Below are 22,526 nucleotides of genomic sequence, written 5' to 3'. Positions count from 1 at the left end.
ATTCTTTTGAATTAGTGTTTTGGGGTTTTTGTTGTTGTTGTTTTAGATAATTCCAAGAAGTCAAATTACTGAGTCAAAAAGGCAGTTCCATTTTTAATTTTTTGAGGGAACTCCATACTGCTTTCCACAATGTCTGTACCAATCTGCATTCCCACCAACAGTGCACAAGGGTTCAATTTTCTCCACCTCACCAACACTTGTCATTTGTTGATTTGTTGATGGTAGCCATTCTGACAGGTGTAAGGTGATACCTCATTGTCGTTTTAGTGTGCATCTCTCTGATGATCAATGACTTTGAGCATCTTTTCATATGTCTATTGGCCATCTCTATGTCCTCTTTGGAGAAGTGTCTATTCAGGTCCTTTGCCCATTTTTTAATTGGATTGTTTTTTGGGTGGTTTTTTTTGGTGTTGAGTTGCATGAGTTTTTTATAAACTTTGGACATTAACCCCTTATCAGATGTATCAGCAAATATGTTCTTCCATTCAGTGGAATGTCTGAGATTTTACTTCTATGTTTTCTTCTAAAATTTTTATGGTTTCCAGTCTAACATTTAAGTCTTTTATCCATTTTGAGTTTGCTATTCTTATGTATGGTGTAAGAAGGTCCACAGGGTGGTGTGAGAGCTATTCCAATTGTTGGAGCTATTGCTTCCCCCCAGGCTGATGCTGTGTGGAGGGGAATGTTTTGCCTGAGAAAGATGGCTTCTGCAGCATAGGGGAATGACTCAGCACAGGGATCCTGGTGGCTGACCTCTCAGCTCTCTTCCCAGTGCCACCAACCCCAGACTTTGCTCACACAGCTTTAGTCCACTCTGCCTTCCCTCCACTTGATCCCAGGATGAGTGACTACAAATGAAATTTTGTGCCTTGGCCCTTTAAGAGGGTGCCCACATTTCTAGCCATCTCTCCCTGGGGACAGAAACCTGCTTTTCCCAGCCAGATGTTATTGTAGGCTTCTTTCCGAGTTCTGGCACTCTTGCCTGGAGTGTCTGGCTTGGGGTTTAGACCCCACATTTCTCAAGGGGAACCCTCGCACAGCTGAGATATCCTTCTAGAACGTCAGCTGTTGCCTGTGAGTGCCCTGCCATCCCTCTGGTACCTCCGTACCTCCTACCAGTTTCAATGTGTCCTCCTCTCCAAGTCCTTGGCTATAAGACTTTTCTCCAGCTGGTCTTCAGTTGATTCTTTGGGGTGATTTTCCTATACTTTAGTTGAAACTCCAGTTTGGTCCTGGGAGGAGGTGAGTATAGCTTCCATCTAATCTGCCACCGTCTTGAATCTCAAATATTTTATTTCTGAATTTGTCTATTGCTGGCCTTACAAAACTAGCACAGACTAGCACCTGAGGAAAAAATTAATGTGTACTAAATACTGAAGTATATAAAAATCTTTCATCAAAGGCTTGCTTCAAAACAATATAGTCTGACATATTAGAAACACTCTAACACTCAAGCCCTAACATGATATAATTTGGTGGAGTTCCCTTTAGTTTTACGTGTACTGTATCTCAGCACTATTGATATTGTGGACAGATAATTTTTTGTTGTGGGAATGGGGGCTGTCCTGGGCATTGTAGGTTATTTAGCAGCATCTCTAACCTGTACTGAGTACATGCCAGTGGCACCCACCACACTGCCTCCCACCCTAGCAGTTGTCACAACTCTTACTACAAGGAGAGCAGTGAGAAGGGAAATCCAAGCGGTCCTGGAAAACAGTGAAGTTTAGAGATGTATCCCTTTGTGTGAGCATGGTCCTTGTGACTAGTTATAAAGTGTTTAGTTACTAAATCTTCTATATAAATAAGAAAATCTTCTATATAAATAAAACTGAGAAAGAAGAATTTCAGTTGATAATTTGAAATACTGCCTATGGAATTTATAAAATTATCTCTGGAATTAAAAATTTCTCAAAATATATTATATATAGACTTACCACTTTTAATAACCAACATTTAAAACGCCACTGAACTTGTATTTCTTCCTATCCTACCCTTTGCACTTTGGCAATTTGAAACTTGTCTGATTACTTGTGAAGGCCTTCCTTGTCACATTTCAGCCCAGAGCAAATTGTTGTAGATAGGTCAACTCTATGAACAATGGAGTTGACAATGAAAATGCTAATGAAGCGCTAAGATAGTGTGCCTAGGAGGCCTCCTTTCTGTATTTCTTTGAAAACTGACAGGCAATTTGTGTGCATGATTTCTTTATTGAGTCAGATTAGGATAGTTCTAATAAAGACATGTACCTTAAAATGTGTGGCCAATTTTGTAAGTCATGATTCAATGAAACATTTTAGGTGCGAAGCCTATTGCTCTTATACGGAATATCAAAATCTAATAACTATTTCTGAAAACGCATAAACTACTAGGAACTTGTTAAAGAGTGCGTAATCCTGTTTTTATGTCTTGGGCAGCTTCTCCTGGACCCGAAATGGGACTCATTTTGACATAGATAAAGACCCTCTCGTCACCATGAAGGCTGGCTTAGGAACCCTCATAATTAACATTATGGGTGAAGGGAAAGCGGAGACCTACGAAGGAGTCTATCAGTGTACAGCCAGGAACGAACGTGGAGCTGCAATTTCTAATAACATTGTTGTTCGTCCATCCAGTAAGTGGGACTTGTCCACCAACAGGTGGATCTTTTTAAAGCATGGCTCTGAGACTCAGCGTCTATTACGTCATCCAAATACCATTACGAGTATATACTAGTAATAGCATTGATTCCAATAATCTGACTTTGTTTTGCATAAAAATTATTGCTCCTTTCCACTTTACCCTAAGTTCCTCAGCCTAATTCTTTGTCAGTCTAGCATGTCTTTTATACAAGTCCAGAATAAAAAAAAAACCAACAACAACAACAACACCAGGGGTAAGAAAAGTGTTTCTTTCCCAAATTGATCTAATTATTGATTTTTTATGTATTGTATGTATGAACAAACTTCCTACAGCCAGATGGAATAAATTCAGTATGAAATGGGTGATGAGGTGTAAGTGTTATCTTTTTAAAACATTCTTGTTTCAAAATTCAGGTAGAAATAGAATGGCCTCACTACCTTGCTGTTACGTGGCTGTTTTTGTAGTGTTCTATACCCACATCCTCTCAACAGCGCAAGAGCATGTATTTCAAGAAAAATGACCATTGGCAGTTCTAATCATTTTAAAAGCTTTTTAAATTACATAGGTAATATATGTTCATTATACAAAAAAATAAATTCCAAATAAAAAATAAATGTAAAAGTTACGCATGAATTCTTCCATTCAAGAAAATAATTACTACTTTTTTTTCTAGATATGTTTGTATGTGTTTAAAATGAGCTCATTCTGAAGTACTATTTTATAACCTTTTCTGACTTAACTACGATATGTATATTCTCACATCAGTTTTATCAATAAGTATACTTATATAATACTGTACGATATTAAAAGGTGTATGTGTATAGTTATGTTATTTTTTTTTTTTACACGTCTTTGGCCGTTTAAGTGTTTTCCATTCTTTTGTAAAGAACATGCTTGTAATGAAATTATTAGGTATCTTCTTAATGATTTATTTAATATAAGCTCTTAGGCTTGGAATCACTGACTCAGAATTTATACTAATAATGGCAGAGAATGAAAATTGTCTTTCTCTCTCTTTTTTTTTTACTTTCAACACTGTATTTAAAATTTATTTTCTTGTTATCTTAATGTACACAAATGCTGAGTTACAATTTTCCCGAAAGTTTAGTTTGTCTTTCTAGTGCTCTTTTTCTTTTTCAATGCAGAAATAACTTAGAAGTTGTTATTTCATATCATAGGGTCACCATTGTGGACCAAAGAAAAACTTGAACCAATCACACTTCGAAGTGGCCAGTCTTTGATACTTCCCTGCAGACCTCCAGTTGGATTACCACCAGCTATAATATTCTGGATGGATAATTGTAAGTTTTAATAATATGAATTTCTTTCTTTGAGAGTCTGACAATTATTTGTTGCCAAAATAAATTATTATCTCTTGTGATTCATAAAATGTTTATAAAATGTTTTAGAGATGCCCAGGAAAATAAATGCTCATTGAAATAAATGTCATTTCATTCATTCATTTGATTTTGTTGAGCACCTACTATGTTCCAGGCACTGCTCTAAATAAACCAAACAAATTTCCTCCTCTCCCCGAGCTTATATTCTATGCCGTAGGAATAGATGGGCGTGGAGAAGGAAGCAGACAATAAATGCCTGTTGAAAGTATGTGTCAGCAATCAGTACTAGGAAGGAAAATCAGCAGAGCTTTAAGCAGAGAATTAATGGAATGAGAGCAAAACAGGCCCCTAAATATTTGGTTGCAAAGGAAAAACCTAGCACAAGCCTATAAGGCAGGAGCACCCTGGTGTGTGTAAAAGGCAGCAGGGAAGCCAGTAGGGCCAGACTCAGTGAGTCAAAGGGGAGAGTGATAGGAAAGGTTAGAAAAGCCCATGGGCTCAATGCAGAGGGCTTTGGTTTTGCTTTGAATGAAGTAGGAGACATTGAGGGAGTGACTTTACCTGAAACAAAACAAGCAGCAATAACATCACTTCTGTTCATGTATGGACAATAGAGAGGGCAAAGGGAGAGTAGGCCTCCTTGTTTGGAGGCCGCTGCTCTACTCTAGACTTGATGGCAACTCAGACTCGGGTAGTGGCAGTCCAGTGGGTAACACATGGTCAGATTCTGGATTTGGAGGTGGAACCTCTAGGATTTATTGAGGTTCAGATGGGAGGCATGAGAGAGAGGAATCAAAGATAACTACAGGACTGAACAACTGGTAAAATGGAATTGTCGTGTCATTTCCCGAAACAGCAGAAGCCCATAGAGGAGAGGAAATCAAGCTGTTTGATTTTCCCCCCACTTTTTGTGTGTTTTTTACCCCCAACGTCAGCTAATACTTATTGGATATTTATTAAGTGCCTTTGCTAAGGACTTTGCATGGGTTATCTCATCAGTTTTTTACAACAACCCTATGAAGTATATCTGGTTATTCTTTCTACTTTTTAGATGAGAAAACCAAAGCACCGAGACATGAAGTAATAATCCATTAGGCAGTTTAACATTTGTCCACCTGTCCCTGTCCTTGTGGGACATTTTTATTGCTCTGCCCCTCCACCCTCCAAAATCTCCTGTACTAATAGGTTAGCACAGTGGTCGGCAAACTCATTAGTCAACAGAGCCAAATATCAACAGTACAACGATTGAAATTTCTTTGAGAGCCATTTTTTTAAACTTAAACTATATAGGTAGGTACATTGTTATTAACTTAATTAGGGTACTCCTAGGGCTTAGGAAGAGCCACACTCAAGGGGCCAAAGAGCCGCATGTGGCTCGCGAGCCGCAGTTTGCCGACCACGGGGTTAGCATGTTACCTTACAGGTGGGCCCCACATGGTTCTGCTGGGAAACCAGGAAATCAGGACTTTAAACGTGAGAAATCAGGACTTTAAACATGAGACGCTAATGAGACATCCATGGGGAGAGGCCCAGCAGGAGTCAGGGCTACAAGAGTCAGAAAAAGATTCAGAGCTCCAGTCAGCAGTGTTTGTCTTAGGAGTTTCTTAGAGCCAGGGCTGGAGGAGAGAAGGGTGGGAGGGAGAGAGTGCAGGTGGTAAAGAGCAATGCCTCGGGGACTGAGACCAGGCGCCCTCCGGGAACCAAGAATTTAGGGAGAAACCAGCAAAATAGACCAGAAGGAGCTGTCACTGTGGTAAGATGAGAACAAAGAGAGAGCAAAGAAAGAGTGTTAAAGAAGACAGAACAAGACAAGACAGAACAGGACGGATTAACCAAAGAATTTATATGCATAACCCATGGACACAGACAGTCGTGTGATGAGGGCCTCGGGAGGGGGCAGGAGCAGGGTGGAGGGGGGCAATGGTGGTGGTCGGGGGGGGATTTCTTTAATACTTTCAACAATAAAGATAATTTTTTTAAAAAAGACAGAATAATAAAATGCTGCTGGTAAATCATATAACTTCTGATCTGACTGAGAAATGACTACTGAATTTGGGCAACATGGAGGTTCCTGTTGACCTTGACAGGAGTCCTCTAGGTGTAATGGTGGCAATGCAAGCGAAATATTTGTTGGGAATATATTTTATTCTCAATGACATGATTTCTTCTGAAGTCATGTGCTGTACATATTACCAAAAATAAAATTTAGCTCTAACATATAATTTCCATTTTGACTCTTATTTGAAAGCCCTCAGAGAACGTATCATGAAGAAATGGAAAATAAACATATACATGAGTAAATGAGCAAACATATCTTTCCCATTATTGCTTTTACTGATTTTGAAAGAATAAGCAATAAATCAAATGTAAATGTCTGGTGTATGACATTGAGAGTAACAGTATCTAAATGTCACTGCCAAGGGAGGCCAGTATTTGGTCCTTGGCTCTTATTCAGAAATGATGACCTTTTCACTTAGTAAAGATACATGAACATGTATAGTTTCAGAATCATCTGAATAAATAACTAATTTTTTTCCATGTTGCATTGCTCGCTATGTCATTTACATACATTTTAGACTGCTGGCATATCATCTGGATCTTTTAAATAAAATTGCATCTGGAATATGAGAAAAATTCAGACCTGTATAGCATCCTTCTTGCAAGATGACATCAAGTTATTCTATCTGCATACATTTTTTTAAATGTAACGCAAAGGAATTCAGTGGGCACTTTAATTTGATCTACTGACCACTGTCAGTAATAAAATACAGCAGGAGAAATGGAAGAGAATAAATGCATGCTTATCTTTGACTTTCTGTATTCACTAAATAAATGTACATTATTTTTATGAGTTATTTTTAAAACAATTCTTTCCCTAGGGATTAGTGACTCAAAACCATGAATTTACAATCACCAGCCAAATTTGCATCTTGACCAGAAACTTTGTTAACATGGCTAACCAGCCCTGTTTCTGGCTCTGGCTCCACAATTCTCTGCCATGTTTTCTGCTCAAGGGAGCTGCAGGCTTTGAACCATAAGTTTGCCTTTTGTGAAATGTTAGGTAGGGCACCTGCTGCAGGCGGAACACAGCGGTGACTCGGACTGGAGAAATCCTCTGGTCCCATACAACCTGGCTCAGGGCCGGGGATGTGCAATTTTTCCTAGTTCTTTCACTTCAAAGCTGAAGAATTCTCCCAGTGTAGACTCTGTGGACTGAGTCAGAAGCTTCAGGATGCATGTTAGCCAGCCCAGTGTAAATTCACGCCCAGATCAGTGGTCCCACCTCCCTGCATCCTTCATCAACTTAGAAAAGCTTCCCTTCATGCCTGAAGCTAGACAGTTTCTCAACTGGACCGAGAGGAAGTAAATGGTTAAACACGAAGCTGACAGGTGCTGATTTAATTAGGGAGCTCCTATGCAGGGCAAGGTGCAGCTTCAGTGCTACCTCCGTAGACATGCAGGCGGTAGTCTCTGTCCCCCTGGAACTTGAATTCTGGCACGGGGAGACAGGCAGTAAGCCATGGATATGACAAATGCAATATGTTGTTTGTTAGAAGGTGCTAAGTAACTCAGAAAAGAAAAAGTAGAGGAGGTGAGGAAGGCTGGGTGAGGCGGGCTTCTGAGGGGCATGTCTGCAGTATTAAATAGTGTCATTATTGCACCCTTTTGTTAATTGCCCTTTTGCTGCCTGATTCTTCAGTTAGACAAGCTCAGACAAGGTAAGGATCCTGTTAGGCCCAACACCTGCACAGGGCCTAGTTCACAGGTAGGTGCTCTCACAGTATTTGATGTCTGGCCATTTGTGAAGATGAAACCCGGGTTAATATCTTTATAAGCTTCCTTAATGCATATTCTAAGGCATGTGTGTATATATGCATATTTAGGGATTAACTTAAATATTACGAAAAGTCACACAAACTCTTTTTTTTTCTGGTTTACACTTGCTTAATAAAACACTTCACTGTACAACTCTAATCTCATCTCTGTCCTAATCCAGAGTAATTAGGGTCCACAGGTACAATTGGAGATTTAATAATACATAGAACTAGTGGTAGATAAATTTGTCTTGCTAATTTGGAAAGTGGCCGCTTTAATGATAGAATGGTCCGGCTGTCTCTCTGCCTTTCCCCAGCCTTTCAAAGACTTCCACAGAGCGAGAGGGTTTCCCAGGGTCTGAATGGAGACCTTTATTTTTCCAATGTTCTCCCAGAGGATTCCCGCGAAGACTATATCTGTTACGCCAGATTTAACCACACTCAAACCATACAGCAGAAGCAACCTATTTCTCTGAAGGTGGTTTTGGGTAAGTGTTTAGCTCCCTGAATCTGTCTTTCAATCATGTGTAAAACATATTAACCATTAAGTACTACTGACTGAAGTAATCAGATTCATTGATCAGGAAACTACCTGTGAATATAGTGACTAAAGTGCTGCCATATGTGTTATAAAGAGCATGCATACATACCCTAAATACTCTGCAATTTTTGCTATCATTAACGTTACCATTTTCCTGATAGCTTTGTGAATTCACTTGAAGTTCTGCGCATTTGCGTGTGATTTATGCCCCATGAGGCCTTCAATGGGCAAACCTACAGCTTCAGTTATATGTTCACATAATGCTGGTTGGGGGTGACTGAGTAAATTAATGAGTTAGTCATGTACAATGTAAAGCACTGTTTTTAGTTGGTAGGGATGGCACTTGGTCAGCATAGCTGGATGTGTTTGCTTTCATTGCCCAGTATTTTTTCTTGCAATACCTTCTCCCCTACTTTTTACATTCTTCATGATATTCTGTTTATTTCAGTGGATGAATTGAATGACACTATAGCTGCTAATTTGAGTGACACTGAGGTTTATGGTGGTGAGTTATGGTGATTGTAACTGATAATCTCTCCTTCATTGTAGAATTTAGTTCACTAACTTCACCTCCATGGCTATTTAACCTTATTTCTTTATGAAATTCCTAGTTACCACTAGAATAAATGTATGTTTCTTGTGAAATTTAGCTATAAGCTTGCAAACATGCCACTAAAACATTTTCCATGTTGTACGTATAATAATGAAAATTATTATAGCTGTTTTCATGCAAAGAACCATTTCACATAATTTGGAAAAAATGTTCATGTGTGTTCAGAATTAGATTTTTCATTTTTTTGTCTTGTTCATAAATTTTTCTCATGAACTAAATAATTGGCAAAGTGCATTAACCTGCTTGAATACTAACTCTTCACCGTCTTAGTAACCTTTAGCAACTAACAGTAAGTGGATTTTGATTGCAAGTCATCACACTTCCCATCTGTTTTCACATGACATTATGAATATCGTATAATTAGCAACAGTATTTCTTAATTTTGTTTAAAACCCAGTCATTATCTTCAGTAGAGTAATTTTTTACAAAATAGAGCATTTAACTTCATTCTTTCGAAAAGAAAAGAATTTGATTTCCTTAAGGGAAATGTGGATCTCAGGTACAGAATTGATCATTGAAAATGATAGATTCTGGATATGGGGTCTTCTTAATTATCTAGAAAGCAGAATTTCTGCTGCATTATTTTTTTACCTTTGAGTATGAAGTAAAAAACATTAAGGTTCTATCAATCACCAGAATAGACATGCCACAGCTCCTGTTTTATTTTATTTTTAGTGTAATATACTCCTGAAAGACATAGGCCTCAAAACCATTCCCAAAGTGATTTCAGAGGAGTAAGATTGCCTCTAACTTTAAAATCTTAGGAAAACTATAATTTTACAGTATTCAGTTTTTGTGAGCATCAAATAGTTAATGCATTAAAGTTTTGAAAACTATAAAGGTCTACAGAATCAGAATATGGTTTGCTTTCTACTTTAAGTTTTTCTCAGAGTTCACCAGAATATAAGGCCACATTTAGGCAATATCCCCATAAGAAAGAAGGTGGCCTATATACATCTCCCAGAGATCTCTGAGTTGAGCCCTCTTTATATTTTCATTGAGGAAACCAATTTCAATTTCTTTAACTCCATTATTAGTCTTAATTTGTGGCAAAACTTGCCAGACCTCTATTAGTAACTTTCTAATTTTGTTTTGTGTTGTTTTGTTTTCTATAAACCTTGAAGTTTAAGGACTTTGACATATTAGACATCTACCACAGATTTATCTCCATAATTAATCAATGGAATTGAGTGTAATGTTGTCCCTGGTGGAAACCAGAATAGCCCATCCACAGTCATACCCTCAGAAAAATCTAACATCTTCTAGGAACTAGACAGCTAACTTTGCTTTGAGCACTAATTTTACGTGATGTTTAGTTTGAGAACATGATTTTCCTTTCTATGTCTGCATTGTGAAAATTTACCTGTACACAAAAAAATTCATGAAAAATATTAAAAATTAAGAAAATATATGAAAGGAGAATAGTTCTTACTATTAGTGTTTATGCAACCAAAATTGTTCCTATTCCTGGGTGGCTAAGTGAGCAATGGCTATTTGTAAGGCAAAGAGTGTGCATGTGTAGCTTAACAAATTTTACAATGTTAAATAGTTTTGAAAAGGGATTAGATTTTTAGGCAGTGAACTGTGTTTCTAGAAATACATATTCATAACTTTTAATGCATATTGATTTTCTCGTTTGCAGCTAAATCAAGTAGAGAGAGGCCACCAACATTTTTAACTCCACAAGGCAATGCAAGTAACAAAGAGGAATTAAGAGGGAATGTTCTTTCGTTAGAGTGCATTGCAGAAGGACTGTGAGTTAATACTTTGTGTCTTGGTGTACATTTCTTGTAAAAACAAATGGATTGGTAGAGAAGTATTAATATCATAGGAAGAGTCACTGTCTTATATAATTCCATCAAGCATCAAGAAATATCTGAGAATTATTTCCAAAATAGGCCATATAATCTCATATTATTAAAACATTTTTAATATAATGGTGTTCCTCATGAAATAAGTATCAGTTATCACCTTATGATTGCTACAAGTATAATTAGGGTGATTATTTTGCTACTGTGTGTAACAAACCACCTCAAAACTTAATGGCTTAAAAACAATAGCTATTTATCATTAATCATTTTTCTGCAGGTCTGCAGGGCGGTTGTGCTAGAATGGGCTAATCCAGCTGATTTAGGTTGAGCCTGCTCATGTGTCTACTAGGTGGCTCAGCTATGGGTTCACAGTTCTGAGGGTGTAGTGCTGGCTGTCAGCTGCACAGCTGAGCTCTTGGCCTTGAATTTCTCACATCCCTCTAGCAGCCCAGCCCAGGCTAATTCTTATAGCAATAGAAGCACACACAGCCTTTTAGGGCCTAGCCTCGGAACTGGGACAGTGTTCCTTGCACTATTTCCTACTGTAAAGTCACAAACCCAGCTTCTTTGCAAATGTCTCGTCAAAATCGATGTCACCCCTAGAACCTATGTGACCTTGGCAGGAGTTGCAGGAAGGCCTCGCTCAGATATAAGAACAACTGTTACATTAGGTACACATTAGAGACAAACTTCTACCTAGTCCCTTCTGATACATGGCATAGAGCAAGTACCATTGATATGGGCACTTATGCGTAAAGCATTGAATAGACTCTCAGAAACATGTTGTGGTCACATGTTTGATCTGTGCTGATAACTCAGCAGTCTCCTTCCCAGAACCAGCCTTTAGGAATGAACGGAGGCCTCTGCTGGCCGTGGCAGGAAAGCACACCACACACTACTTGGTTTCTCAAGTACCTGAAAACTAGCAAAGCCCTCATTTAAAGATTCATTAAGTATATATCTTCCCCAGTAGAATAAAAAAACAAACACAAAAAACAAAACCCTTGCAATTTTCTTCAACATTGTGTTAAAAAGTGGTTTGATCTACCAACCTTCAACCTTTTGGGAGTAGACAGACCCGTTCTCACAATTTAGTGATTCTCCTTCCCACATGTGATATATTACATAAAAATCTAAAATGTGGTTGGTATTTGGAAATTGCATCAAACTTCCAAAAAATTTTTTAAAGCTTGGAATGCTGTAAAACTTAGATTGGAGCTCTATCACTTATAAATCAATAAACATGAGACTCATAGAATAAAAATATTTATAATTCTTAACACCTGCTCCGCGGAGTAGCAGGCCTCCAGAGCAGTTCATGACGTAGCAAAGCTGTGATCTCATTCTTCTACCCCCACCGCCCTCTCACCTCCATATCATAGGAGGTGCAGATTAATCTGACTGTAAGGAAACACCATAGTGTGCTATCCGATTCCACGTGTGTATGGTAGCTTCAGCTTTTCAAAACGATTTCACATTTTTGCCTCTTTTTATATTCACATCATGTCTTATTTTAGAAACCGTTTCCTCAAATATGTGTGTGTGTTAAATTATTTTTATTTAACCAAATATATCAAAATCAATTTTTAAAATAATCAATTAATCCCACTTGCATTTCTAATGACAAATATTGTGATCTTCCTGAGGGCCTGGATCATTCTTTCTTCATCTTTATCTTCCCAACACACAACTCAATGCTTGGTCTCTAGTTCCGTGCCTAGTAAATGTTTGCGTCGAGTGGATTTTTATTTTATCCTCATGAAAAGCTTCTAAAGCCGCTTGATCGAGTCAGGCATTATTATCCCCAGTAAGGCAGCTAAGGAAACTGAAGCCCAAAGAGGCCAAGGAGCCACGGTCAGAGAACAATGTAGGAACAGGGCTGGCACTTGAGAAAGCAGGTCTTTAACTCTAAGCCTGTGTTCTGGCTTTTCATCGGTCCCTATACTTCATAATTGAATAAGAAACACTGTGAGAAGTGGTGTAATACATGAGTTTAATCTCTTCTTGTCAACTGGTATAATATTTTAAAATATCTCTCTCTATATATAAAGGCTAAGTGACCGTTAAGACCAGCTGGTAGCTATGATGTGCACTGACCACCAGGGGGCAGGTGCTCAATGCAGGAGCTGCCCCCTGGTGGTCAGTGTGCTCCCATAGCCAACCTCCTGCAGCCAGCCAACTTCCCACGGTCCCTCCCCCGTGGCCGGCTGGCCCGATCAGCACAGACCAGGACTGGATGAGATGGGCCCCAATCAGCCCTGATTGCCAGCCAGGCCGAGGGACCCCACCCATGCACGAATTCATGCACCGGGCCTCTAGTAGAGAATAATGACATTAAGGAAAGAGCACCATCTCTCTAATTACTTCATTTACATTACCAGATAGCCTTCTTTGAAATAAAAAAGTTCTTCCATTTGATGTGGAAATGTGTGTAAGAAAAATTCCTGGGCACAACTATGTGTATCATCTCGTTCTCTGTGCATCTTTAACTCTAGCTGATAAAAAAAAAAAAAACTAACTCAGTATTATTCATTTCATGGTAATTCTTTTGATTGGCATAGTACCTTCATGTAAAATTTTCCAAGAGTGCCTCTTTGATGAGAACTTGGAAGGAAACATTTAGGTCCCGTCAGTAAAGTTAACTCGTGCTGGCATACTCACTGCACCACTGTAGTCAAAGTTTATGGTGTACCACAAAGTAGCGTAGTTCTGCTTATGTGAAAATGGTAGCTGATAGCCTTAAACATAAGGTTCTGAGCATTATTTATAAAAGTGTGATGCTAGTTAAAGTACCTATATATTTCTCATTAGCTTTATGTAAAGCATTTATTATAAACTTGCATGAAAGTTCACCCTCAAAAGCAGTTAGGTAACTTCTTTTTTTGTGTCACCATCCTTTATCTTATCAGGCCTACCCCAATCATTTACTGGATAAAAGAAGATGGAACACTACCCACCAACCGGACATTTTATAGGAACTTTCAGAAAACTCTGCAGATCACTCAGGTTTCAGAAGCAGACTCGGGGAAGTACCAGTGTATAGCCAAAAATGCATTAGGAGTCATCCATCACACCATTTCTGTCACAGTGAAAGGTACATATCATTGTTTAAAATGTAAGGCTCTTGCATTCATGAGAGGCCCTAAATCTTCAATTCGTATGCCTTCCATTATATTCTTCAATAATAATAAATGTAAATTTGTATCAACATTCATGATACTGTGAATCTCTTCTCATTGCTGTTTATACTTATTGTGCATCTAAATAAGATTAAAAATAGCGTCCTCAAATCTTCCTTACAAAAGAATCCCAATTAATAAATGTAGAAAGAATGAAGGAAATGGAAACTCACCATTAGAATCCCGCCATTACAATTGCTGCAGGCAAGAGCCAGTGGTGAATGCTAAAATTAGTGGATGAAACCTTAAGGAGAAGGAGGATATTTGTATATCCTCAAAGTATTTATCCCGCCACAAAAGAAAATAATTTCCTGAGGCAGTTTTAATAGATGTCTTCACATTCTTTATACTCCTCCCTTAAGGAGATGGAGCTTATGTTCCCTCCCCTTGAATGTGGGCTGAACTTAGTGCCTCACTAAGTAAATAGAGTATGGAAAGCAGGAAAATACTAACTTTACAGTGGAGAAACCTAGCAAACATCACCTTAACCAAGAGATCAAGATTAACACAACCAGTAATATGCTGATATCATGTGTTCCCTGGTATGATGTAATCAGAAGATCCATCACCCAAAACCTCAGTCTAATCGTGAGAAAACACAAATCCAAGTCGAAAGGTGTTCTACAAAATAACTGATCAGTGTTCTTCAAAAGTCTAAAGGTCATGAAAGACACAAAAGACCAAGACATTCTCAGATTGGAGGAAACTAAGGAAATATGACAAGTAAATGCGATGTGGTGCCCAGGGTCCTGGGACAGAAATAAGACGGTGGAAAAACTGGGGAAGTTCTAATAAAGTGTGTTGTTTAGTTAATGGTGCTGCACCAATGTTAATTTCTTGTTTTGATAACTGTACCATGGTTATATAAGATACTAACATTAGAGAAGGCCAGGTGAAGGGCTTGTGGGAACACTATTTGCAACTTTTCACAATTGCGAAGTTTTAAAAATTGCTTCCTAATTTTATAATGAGATAGATTCTGTGAGGCTCAGCATTTAAATTCATATTTTTTCAGTCCTATCTGTTCCTGTAAATCGCTCTACACCCTTGGATAAATCTGTGGCTTGTTTGATGTATGATTAATTAATGTAAAACAGATGATAATTTTATCAAAAAGGTTTAGAAATAATACCTAGGTATCAGTGAGTCTCTTTAAACATTCTTTTGAAAACCTGAAGTATTATTGGAAGCATCACTGATAAACCTACTCACTCTAAAAAATAAAACTAACAAATGTTTTTGCAAAATGCTTTTTATTAAAATAGGTCATTATACTAAATTAGCTAGAATTCTTACTTGACTCACATTTTTGTGTGTTTTTTCTTTCCTCAATCAAGCGGCTCCATACTGGATTATGGCACCTCAAAATCTTGTGCTGTCCCCAGGAGAGGACGGGGCCCTGGTCTGCAGAGCTAACGGCAACCCCAAACCCAGAATTAGCTGGTTGTCGAACGGAGTCCCAATAGAAAGTAAGTTTCCTTGACTGGCTCCGGTGGTGGTATATTTTCAGGGCATAGATACATCTCAACAGGGAACAAATAGTGATAAAATAATTTGGGTTAAGGAAGGAAGTCATGTATAAGGTAAACAGATACCAAATTACCTTTATATTTTATCTTACTACCTTTAGATATTTAATATGGAATATTTGTACTATAATGGCATGTGTTGATTGGGACTTGGGGATATTTCCTTTGTTGTTTGTTTGTTTACAAGCATCATAGGAAGAAGGGCAGGGTCAAAAATAAACTTCACTGAGAAGCTCAGTTTATCTTCTTTGTTCAGAATGTGAAGTGGTTTACAGAAACATCATAAAAGTCAGAGGAGGTGGGTGGGGAGGCTTGGGAATAGAGCCAGTGGCTAGAGGAATAAGAAACATAGCTGTCTTAATTTAAAGAGTTTTTATTCCTAAATATAGCCCAGAAGTTCCCAAGTTCTCAAGGCTTCAGACGTCACTATTCCACTTAATAGCCAAAGAGTACACCCTCTCACCCGGGCCAATGCAGGACACTCAGTCTTGACCAGTTTCCCTTCCCAGGGATAGCGGAGATCATCCTTGAGCAGTTCTCACACAGTCCTGGCTGCAGCTGTCATCTCTCCTGGCACTTTCCCTGGACCACTCCCGAAGTTTTTCTCAGCCAACTGGTCCAGGCTGCCACTCTGCTGCCTTGAACAGACTTGAGAGATTAAATTATGAAGTTGACCTTCCTTCCTGATTCTCTCAACTTATTGTCATACCAAACCCAGGACAGGCTGTGCCTCTTAGGGACCTTGTAACCCTAGTTGTATTAAGATCTTTGAAATGCACTCATAGACATTCCTCTTTAAGTGAAATGTTTGGGGGAAGGATCAACTGTGAAAGGCCTGCTTTGGGTGGGGAGGTTGGCTCAGAGCAGTAGTCCCAGGAGATAAGGTAGGGCCTTTTCCTATAACCCCAAATTATCTGATTAGGTCCAGAGGAGAAAGAGAACAAAAAGCTGTCAAGTCAGGTTCCATATGAGTTCATTTCTTCCATCTCAAAAGTATTTAAGTCCCCACTGGAAGGACTTGAAGGGTAGGCAAGAAAACAGGAGGTTGAGCGAAGGTAGTATCAGAATTCCACATGCCTACAGGTCCAGGGTCCCTGACCTCTGCTGTGCCTCAGAGCAGTCACTCTGGCGGACAAGCAAGGAGAGAAACGCCATGGCATGGCAGCAGACAAGGATTCTGGCCCACGAGGCTGTCCCATGGTGCCAGGAGCAGGTGCTGTATGTTTACACCGCAATGATATGAAGCATCCCTACACGGTGTCTTTCTCCACAGTTGGTGGCCAAACTAAATATGTATGGATTGCTTTTTGGAATCTCATAACTAAAAGGCAAAGAGCTGAGACACCTGGTGGGGACCCTCATAGCTCTCTGCAGGATGATACTGCAGGCTCACTGCTCTTCTCTGCTCCCACCCTCAGCATCTGGACCATCTACTGAGTTCAAAGTCAGCCTACATGCCTCACCTTGTGTTGACCTACCCTGATACAACACAAGGAGTAAATGGGGAAGAAAACTGTCAAAAATTCATGGAATTTCAAGGAGCTTTGTGCTTCTCCACTCTGCTGGATGCTTGCCCTCTGAATTTAGAGGCTCCTAAGCAGAAATGCCTTTGAGGTTTGGGACTGTTCTGGAAACAGGGGCCTGGGACTTGTTTCTCATCTGCAGTTTGCTGAATGGTGCACCCCCACTGCTGCATCCAGCAATGATGGGTCCTGGGGAAAGGTTGGCAGAGGCACGGGTAGGCAAGAGAGAGCGAAGTCTGCTGCAGTATACAGTGGCACACAATAGGCATGGTAGGCATTTGTAACTTTCAAGGGGGCCTAGACTGGGCCTCATAAGTTTGCTGGGAGCACAAGCTGATTTGCTGACACCACCTTTCACCAAAGAGGCTGCAGAAACCTTGGGTAGATCAGCCGCCGAGGGTGAGGGGCAGGGGACAGCTGTGCCTCTGCAGCATTATCATGCAGGGAGCTGCGTAGCATCTCTGCTAGGTGCCTGGAGTCTCCACCAGGTGCCACACAGCAGAGGCACTATCGGGACCATACTCCCAGATACACAGCCTCCCCATACCTGGCTTGTAGGCAGTCATCCAAGGACATAGACACTCCTCCTCCCTCTGCAGGCCCTGGCTGCCCAGTGCACATAATTACTGTGAAGGAGTAGCAGGATCAGGGGGATAGAGGGGGATTTTGCTAGCAAAATAGTGTTATTGATTTGTGACTGTGCATTTCAGACCTGGGGCCTGTTTTACAAAACTGGAAGAATTAACTCAAAAACTGTCTGGGATCTCATCTTAGTGTCTTCCAAAGCTCTGTCCCCCGAGACTGGCCAGGTTACTTTGAACTTTTCTTGTAACAAAAAAAAATAGACTGCATGATATGGAATTTTCCCCCCAAATCACCTAAAATATTCTTTAAACAACCTACAGAAGTCAGGAGAAAGAACACAGCTGCAGAGAACTTTAATTTTATCATGTGACCTGCAGTGTCTGGGAAGGTGTGGAAGTAGAACCCAGGACCAGAAAGAAAATGTCCAAGGCCAAGGTCTTGGGCACCACAGTCCCTGTCCCTGTCCTGGGAGGCAGCAGGAAGCCTAACACTTGTCGGTCTGTAACCGTGTTTCATGTGAGTTGTGGTCGACCTCAGATTCTTCCGCATGGAGCATATATAACATCACACCACCATTATGTCAAAAGGTTTCTTTTCTCTAAGACATGAGGAGGGCAAGGAATGAAGTGAGAGAGAAAATGCATAGACCTCCTTCCACAATTACATATATTACTGACATTGCAGGGAGAGATTGAAAACCAGTAAGATATGATAAGCAGCCAAGGGAATGGAGGAAGGGACCAGGATATTCCCAAGATTCTACCAATCTTCTTCCTTTTCTCAAAAGTAAAATCCTTCTAGTGGATGAAATAAGCAATTGAAGAGGAAAATTCACCTCTTCACCTAGAGACTTGGTCTACGTTATTCCCAACTGTTCAGATTTCTGGAGATGTTTATGAAGCAGACTAACCCAGAAAAGCTGAGCATTGATCTCATGGTAAACAAACCATTAAGTGCTCCAGGCTCGAGTGCATCTGATAGCTAGTTAATCTAGCTCACAAAGTTATTTTTAAAATAAAATTATGCAATAGACACAGTATTTTTAAAATTAATAATGCTCTATACATGTAAGGTGGCACTCATTCTTCTTCTTCTCATTACCTAAACGTTGGAAGCATTTATAATTCAGGCAATCATGTCAGGAGAGTTAGATAAAAGAAAATATTATTGGAAGGCTATCACCCCAGTTCGGGGCCTTACCTTTGGGGCTTTAAGTTCTATGCAGTGATTCTGTGCTCTTAAATTTCTTCCTCCAATGTTCATTATTAGCAAATGAAATTAATTATTTCTAGAATCAATTATTATTCCTTTGGATAACGTAGCTTTGCACTGGAGAGCTACTCCCACCCAGTAGCCAGCACAGAGTCCAAAGGCTTCATTCAGATATCTCTGTACAGTTTCATTCTTTGTCCAAATACCAGCTGAGCCACGGACAGTTCCTGGGTTAGTTTGTTTCATTGGTAAGTGCTTAAGGAAAATGTAGACCAAGCCCCATGGAGAGAGACCTGCTTGTTCACTACTCTTACCTAAAGGGTTTATTTTATTTCTGAAAACCTTGCCAAACATATTCAAAGACTGCTCCACTTAGCAGAAATAAGGCACGGACAGTTGGATGCCTTTCATGTAAAGAATAACATCGAAAGGTGCAACTGGGCTGCATAAAACCTTTTAAAAACAGTTTATTTTATGATGTGACTAATGAGTCCCCACTGGAGGAAGACTGTCTTGCTGGCTTTGTTCATTGAGCTGGTCTTCCATGTTCATGGTGCTGTAACCTTTTTTATTGTGGTTAAAAAACCACAATTTACCATCTTAACCATTTTTATTTAAAATATATATATATTTTTTATTGATTTTATACAGAGAGGAAGGGAGAGGGATAGAGAGTTAGAAACATCGATGAGAGAGAAGCATCAATCAGCTGCCTCCTGCACACCCCCCACTGGGGATGTGCCCGCAACCAAGGTACATGCCCTTGACCGGAATCGAACCTGGGACCTTTCAGTCCGCAGGCTGACGCTCTATCCACTGAGCCAAACTGGTTAGGGCCATCTTAACCATTTTTAAGTGTACAGTCCAGTAGTGTTGAATATATTCACATTATTGTGAAAGAGACATCCAGAACTTTTTCATCTTGCAAAACTGGAACTCTATACCATTAAACAACACAGGGTGGTGTAACTTCTAAAAGCACAACATACTCAAGGAATTTGAGGAGCTCTTCTCACTTAGTCTGCCACCCATCCAGATAGATAAGGCCCAGAGTCTCCGCGGGCCTCATCACTGTCAAATGCCCGTCACTCCCGGCCCTCCACTCCGTGGCATGTGCATAGAGGTGCAGTCCGAATGGACATGTAGGGGCACCGAGAGTCCCCTGAGGAATCCCAACAGTGAGTGTCCAGGTGCTGGGTCCAGATTTGTTATTCAGCTCTGCTCCAGCATGGCTCCAGCACGCCTTGCTGAGGCAGTGGATGGACATCACTGAGAGCAAATGAGTCAGAAAGATCCTGATGATACTAGACTTGGATCTGGAACAAGGAACACGGCTGCCCTGAGGTATACTGCATTCTCAGGGTACCTGGATGCCTGGTCACAGCTGTAGTTCACTTCCTACATCACTGTGACATTTCTGTTCTCTCCTGTAGTTTATTGATAAAACTTATACCCTGTTAAAGGAGTTCAAACTTGTTATTATTTTCTGGTTAGAAGAACATGTTTCCTAAGGCAATTTTTAAAATATCAGACTCATAAACAGCAGATATGAGCTAAGAAGCTGACTCAAGTGTCTTGATACAACCTGATCACTAGTTGAACTAACTGGAGTATTTAAGATAATTTCATAAATTATCTATTGATTGTGACCCGAGTGTTGAACATCTACATACAAATCTGTATAATAGTAAATTTGTGTGGTTTTAAGCCACTAAGTTTGTAATAATTTGTGATAGCAGTAGAAAACTAATGCAGAAAGTATGAGCACATTGAATATGTGTGATAAAGATTAATAACTATATTTTGGCTTACTTCTATTAAAGTGAATTAATCACAGATGAGCCCAATATTTGAAATTTTAAAGCAATAAAGGAGTCTGAATGCAGTGATAATCATGTCTTAGATGCACATTCATTTCCTGTCATCAAAGGGGAAAATGGTGTGTAGAATGAAAGCAAAGTCTACTTAAGTGGCTCAAGTTGCAAGAGCAGTTGGGGAGAAAGGCTGCTGTGACTCGGTTTTGCTTTGGATCAGCACGCTGAGGCAGGTGCCTGTTAGCCCTTTCAGTGTCCTTTTAAAGCAACGGAAGGCCCCCGCCTAGGCATTAGCATTCACACGGAGGGATTTAGCTCAGGAATGCAGCACCTCCAAATTGTTGGGCATGCCCTGGACATAATTCTCACGTATTACATTACCCGACCAGTGCCATTCCACGTCAGTAAGGACCAATCCTGGTCTTAACATTTTTTTAAGTACTTGAGAGGTTTAGCTGAAAATACTACCTTTCAAAGAATTTTTACAGAATGTACTTCTATGCCAGCCTCAGGAATTTCCAAAACAGGAAAAGAAGTATCTTCACATTTGATTATTAGTTCTTTCTTTCCCTTTCTTTCTTTCTTTTCTTTTTCCTTTCTTCCTTCCTTCCTTCCTTCCTTCCTTCCTTCCTTCCTTCCTTCCTTCCTTTCTTTCTTTCTTTCTTTCTTTCTTTCTTTCTTTCTTTCTTTCTTTCTTTCTTATTTATTTCAAAAAGAGGCTCTTAAAAGACAGATTTGGATGAGCTACAGAGTTCCTATATTGTTTTTGACTAGTTTTTGCTGTCCATGATTTCTTTGTGAACAAGGAAATATTTTCCTAAATTTGTATTGCAGTTTTCACCCAATTTGTGGTTTTCTGTTCCTGCATCTCTCAAAATAATGTTCAGTCAATCCACTTAAAACTTAGTGAATATCCAGCATACACCCATGCTAAGTGATAACTAAATTCTGAGGAAGGAAAATTGTGGCTTCTGCCTCAGTTCTTGGTCTTGTCCTTCGTACTGGATATACCTAGATCAGTCTGTATTTGTTCTGCTTACTATAATGTAGACCTCAAGCTTTACATCTTCTAAGCAAAGAGGAATAAATGTATACTTTTTTATTTTTACACCCAAACAGTTGCCCCTGATGACCCCAGCAGAAAAATAAATGGAGATACCATTATTTTTTCAAGTGTTCAAGAAAGATCCAGTGCCGTGTATCAATGCAATGCCTCTAATGAATATGGATATTTGCTGGGAAATGCATTTGTAAATGTGCTGGGTAAGCTCTTCCTCTATTGAAGACATGGCAGATTAAATTAAGGACTCCTGTTGTTTTCCAATCATTTTGCAAAAATGCATTGAGCAGCTACTATGTGCAATGCTGGGTTCTTGGAACTAACAGGGATAAAGAAAGATCAAGAAGATACAAACCTTGCTCTAAAGGGTATTACAGTCTACTCTTAATGTTCTTTCATAACACAGTGTTTATCATGAGCTATTCTTCATTGTACAAATAACCAAATAGTCAGGCTGCTCTGTTCACAGATGGTTAGACCAACTATCAAACCCCTCAATAGGAAAATGGCATTGAGTTGCCATTAGTAACAGAATGTTACTGCTGTTCCATCCTAGAAACAACTTGAGTAACAGTTCTGATTTCTTTGAAAATAAGTCATTAACCGTAACAGTTGGCCTCTATCCAAGTCACAGGTGTGCATTTATTAATTCATAGTAATACATTTTTGAAAACTATGACATATTCAAACATATTCTGAAATGGTTGGGTATGTGAATATTGTTTTCCTTGTAATGGACAAAACTACCAAAATACCAAACTTGTTAAAAGTTTACATGAGAATTGTTTTCATGGTGCCAGGGAATTATATTTCAAGTCTTTAAGTGTGGTAGGCTCCCTTTCACACAAAATTAGTTAGGAAGCCAACCAACACTTCATATTTCCC

At 39.5% G+C, this 22,526-nt stretch overlaps 1 protein-coding gene across 41 annotated transcripts in view; it reads left to right on the top strand.

Annotated features, from left to right (window-relative positions):
- Positions 1 to 22,526, top strand: part of NRCAM (neuronal cell adhesion molecule) — a 259,428-nt gene that overhangs the window by 197,860 nt on the left and 39,042 nt on the right. For 32 of the 41 annotated variants that reach the window (XM_070424674.1, XM_070424676.1, XM_070424691.1 and 29 more), the window contains 8 exons: positions 2,415 to 2,611; positions 3,798 to 3,920; positions 8,092 to 8,262; positions 8,764 to 8,820; positions 10,571 to 10,682; positions 13,649 to 13,833; positions 15,256 to 15,387; positions 21,701 to 21,844. In XM_070424674.1, coding sequence (XP_070280775.1) covers positions 2,415 to 2,611; positions 3,798 to 3,920; positions 8,092 to 8,262; positions 8,764 to 8,820; positions 10,571 to 10,682; positions 13,649 to 13,833; positions 15,256 to 15,387; positions 21,701 to 21,844 — 1,121 coding nt within the window. The remainder of the gene's footprint in view (positions 1 to 2,414; positions 2,612 to 3,797; positions 3,921 to 8,091; positions 8,263 to 8,763; positions 8,821 to 10,570; positions 10,683 to 13,648; positions 13,834 to 15,255; positions 15,388 to 21,700; positions 21,845 to 22,526) is intronic. The other 9 variants (XM_070424690.1, XM_070424692.1, XM_070424689.1 and 6 more) reach the window with 1 other exon arrangement.

The sequence above is a fragment of the Myotis yumanensis genome, unplaced genomic scaffold, assembly GCF_028538775.1.
Source record: "Myotis yumanensis isolate MYYU_CA2020_CCGP unplaced genomic scaffold, mMyoYum1.0.hap1 SCAF_9, whole genome shotgun sequence".
Taxonomy (NCBI): Eukaryota; Metazoa; Chordata; class Mammalia; order Chiroptera; family Vespertilionidae; genus Myotis; species Myotis yumanensis.
This window is presented reverse-complemented; position numbering and strand designations above follow the sequence as displayed.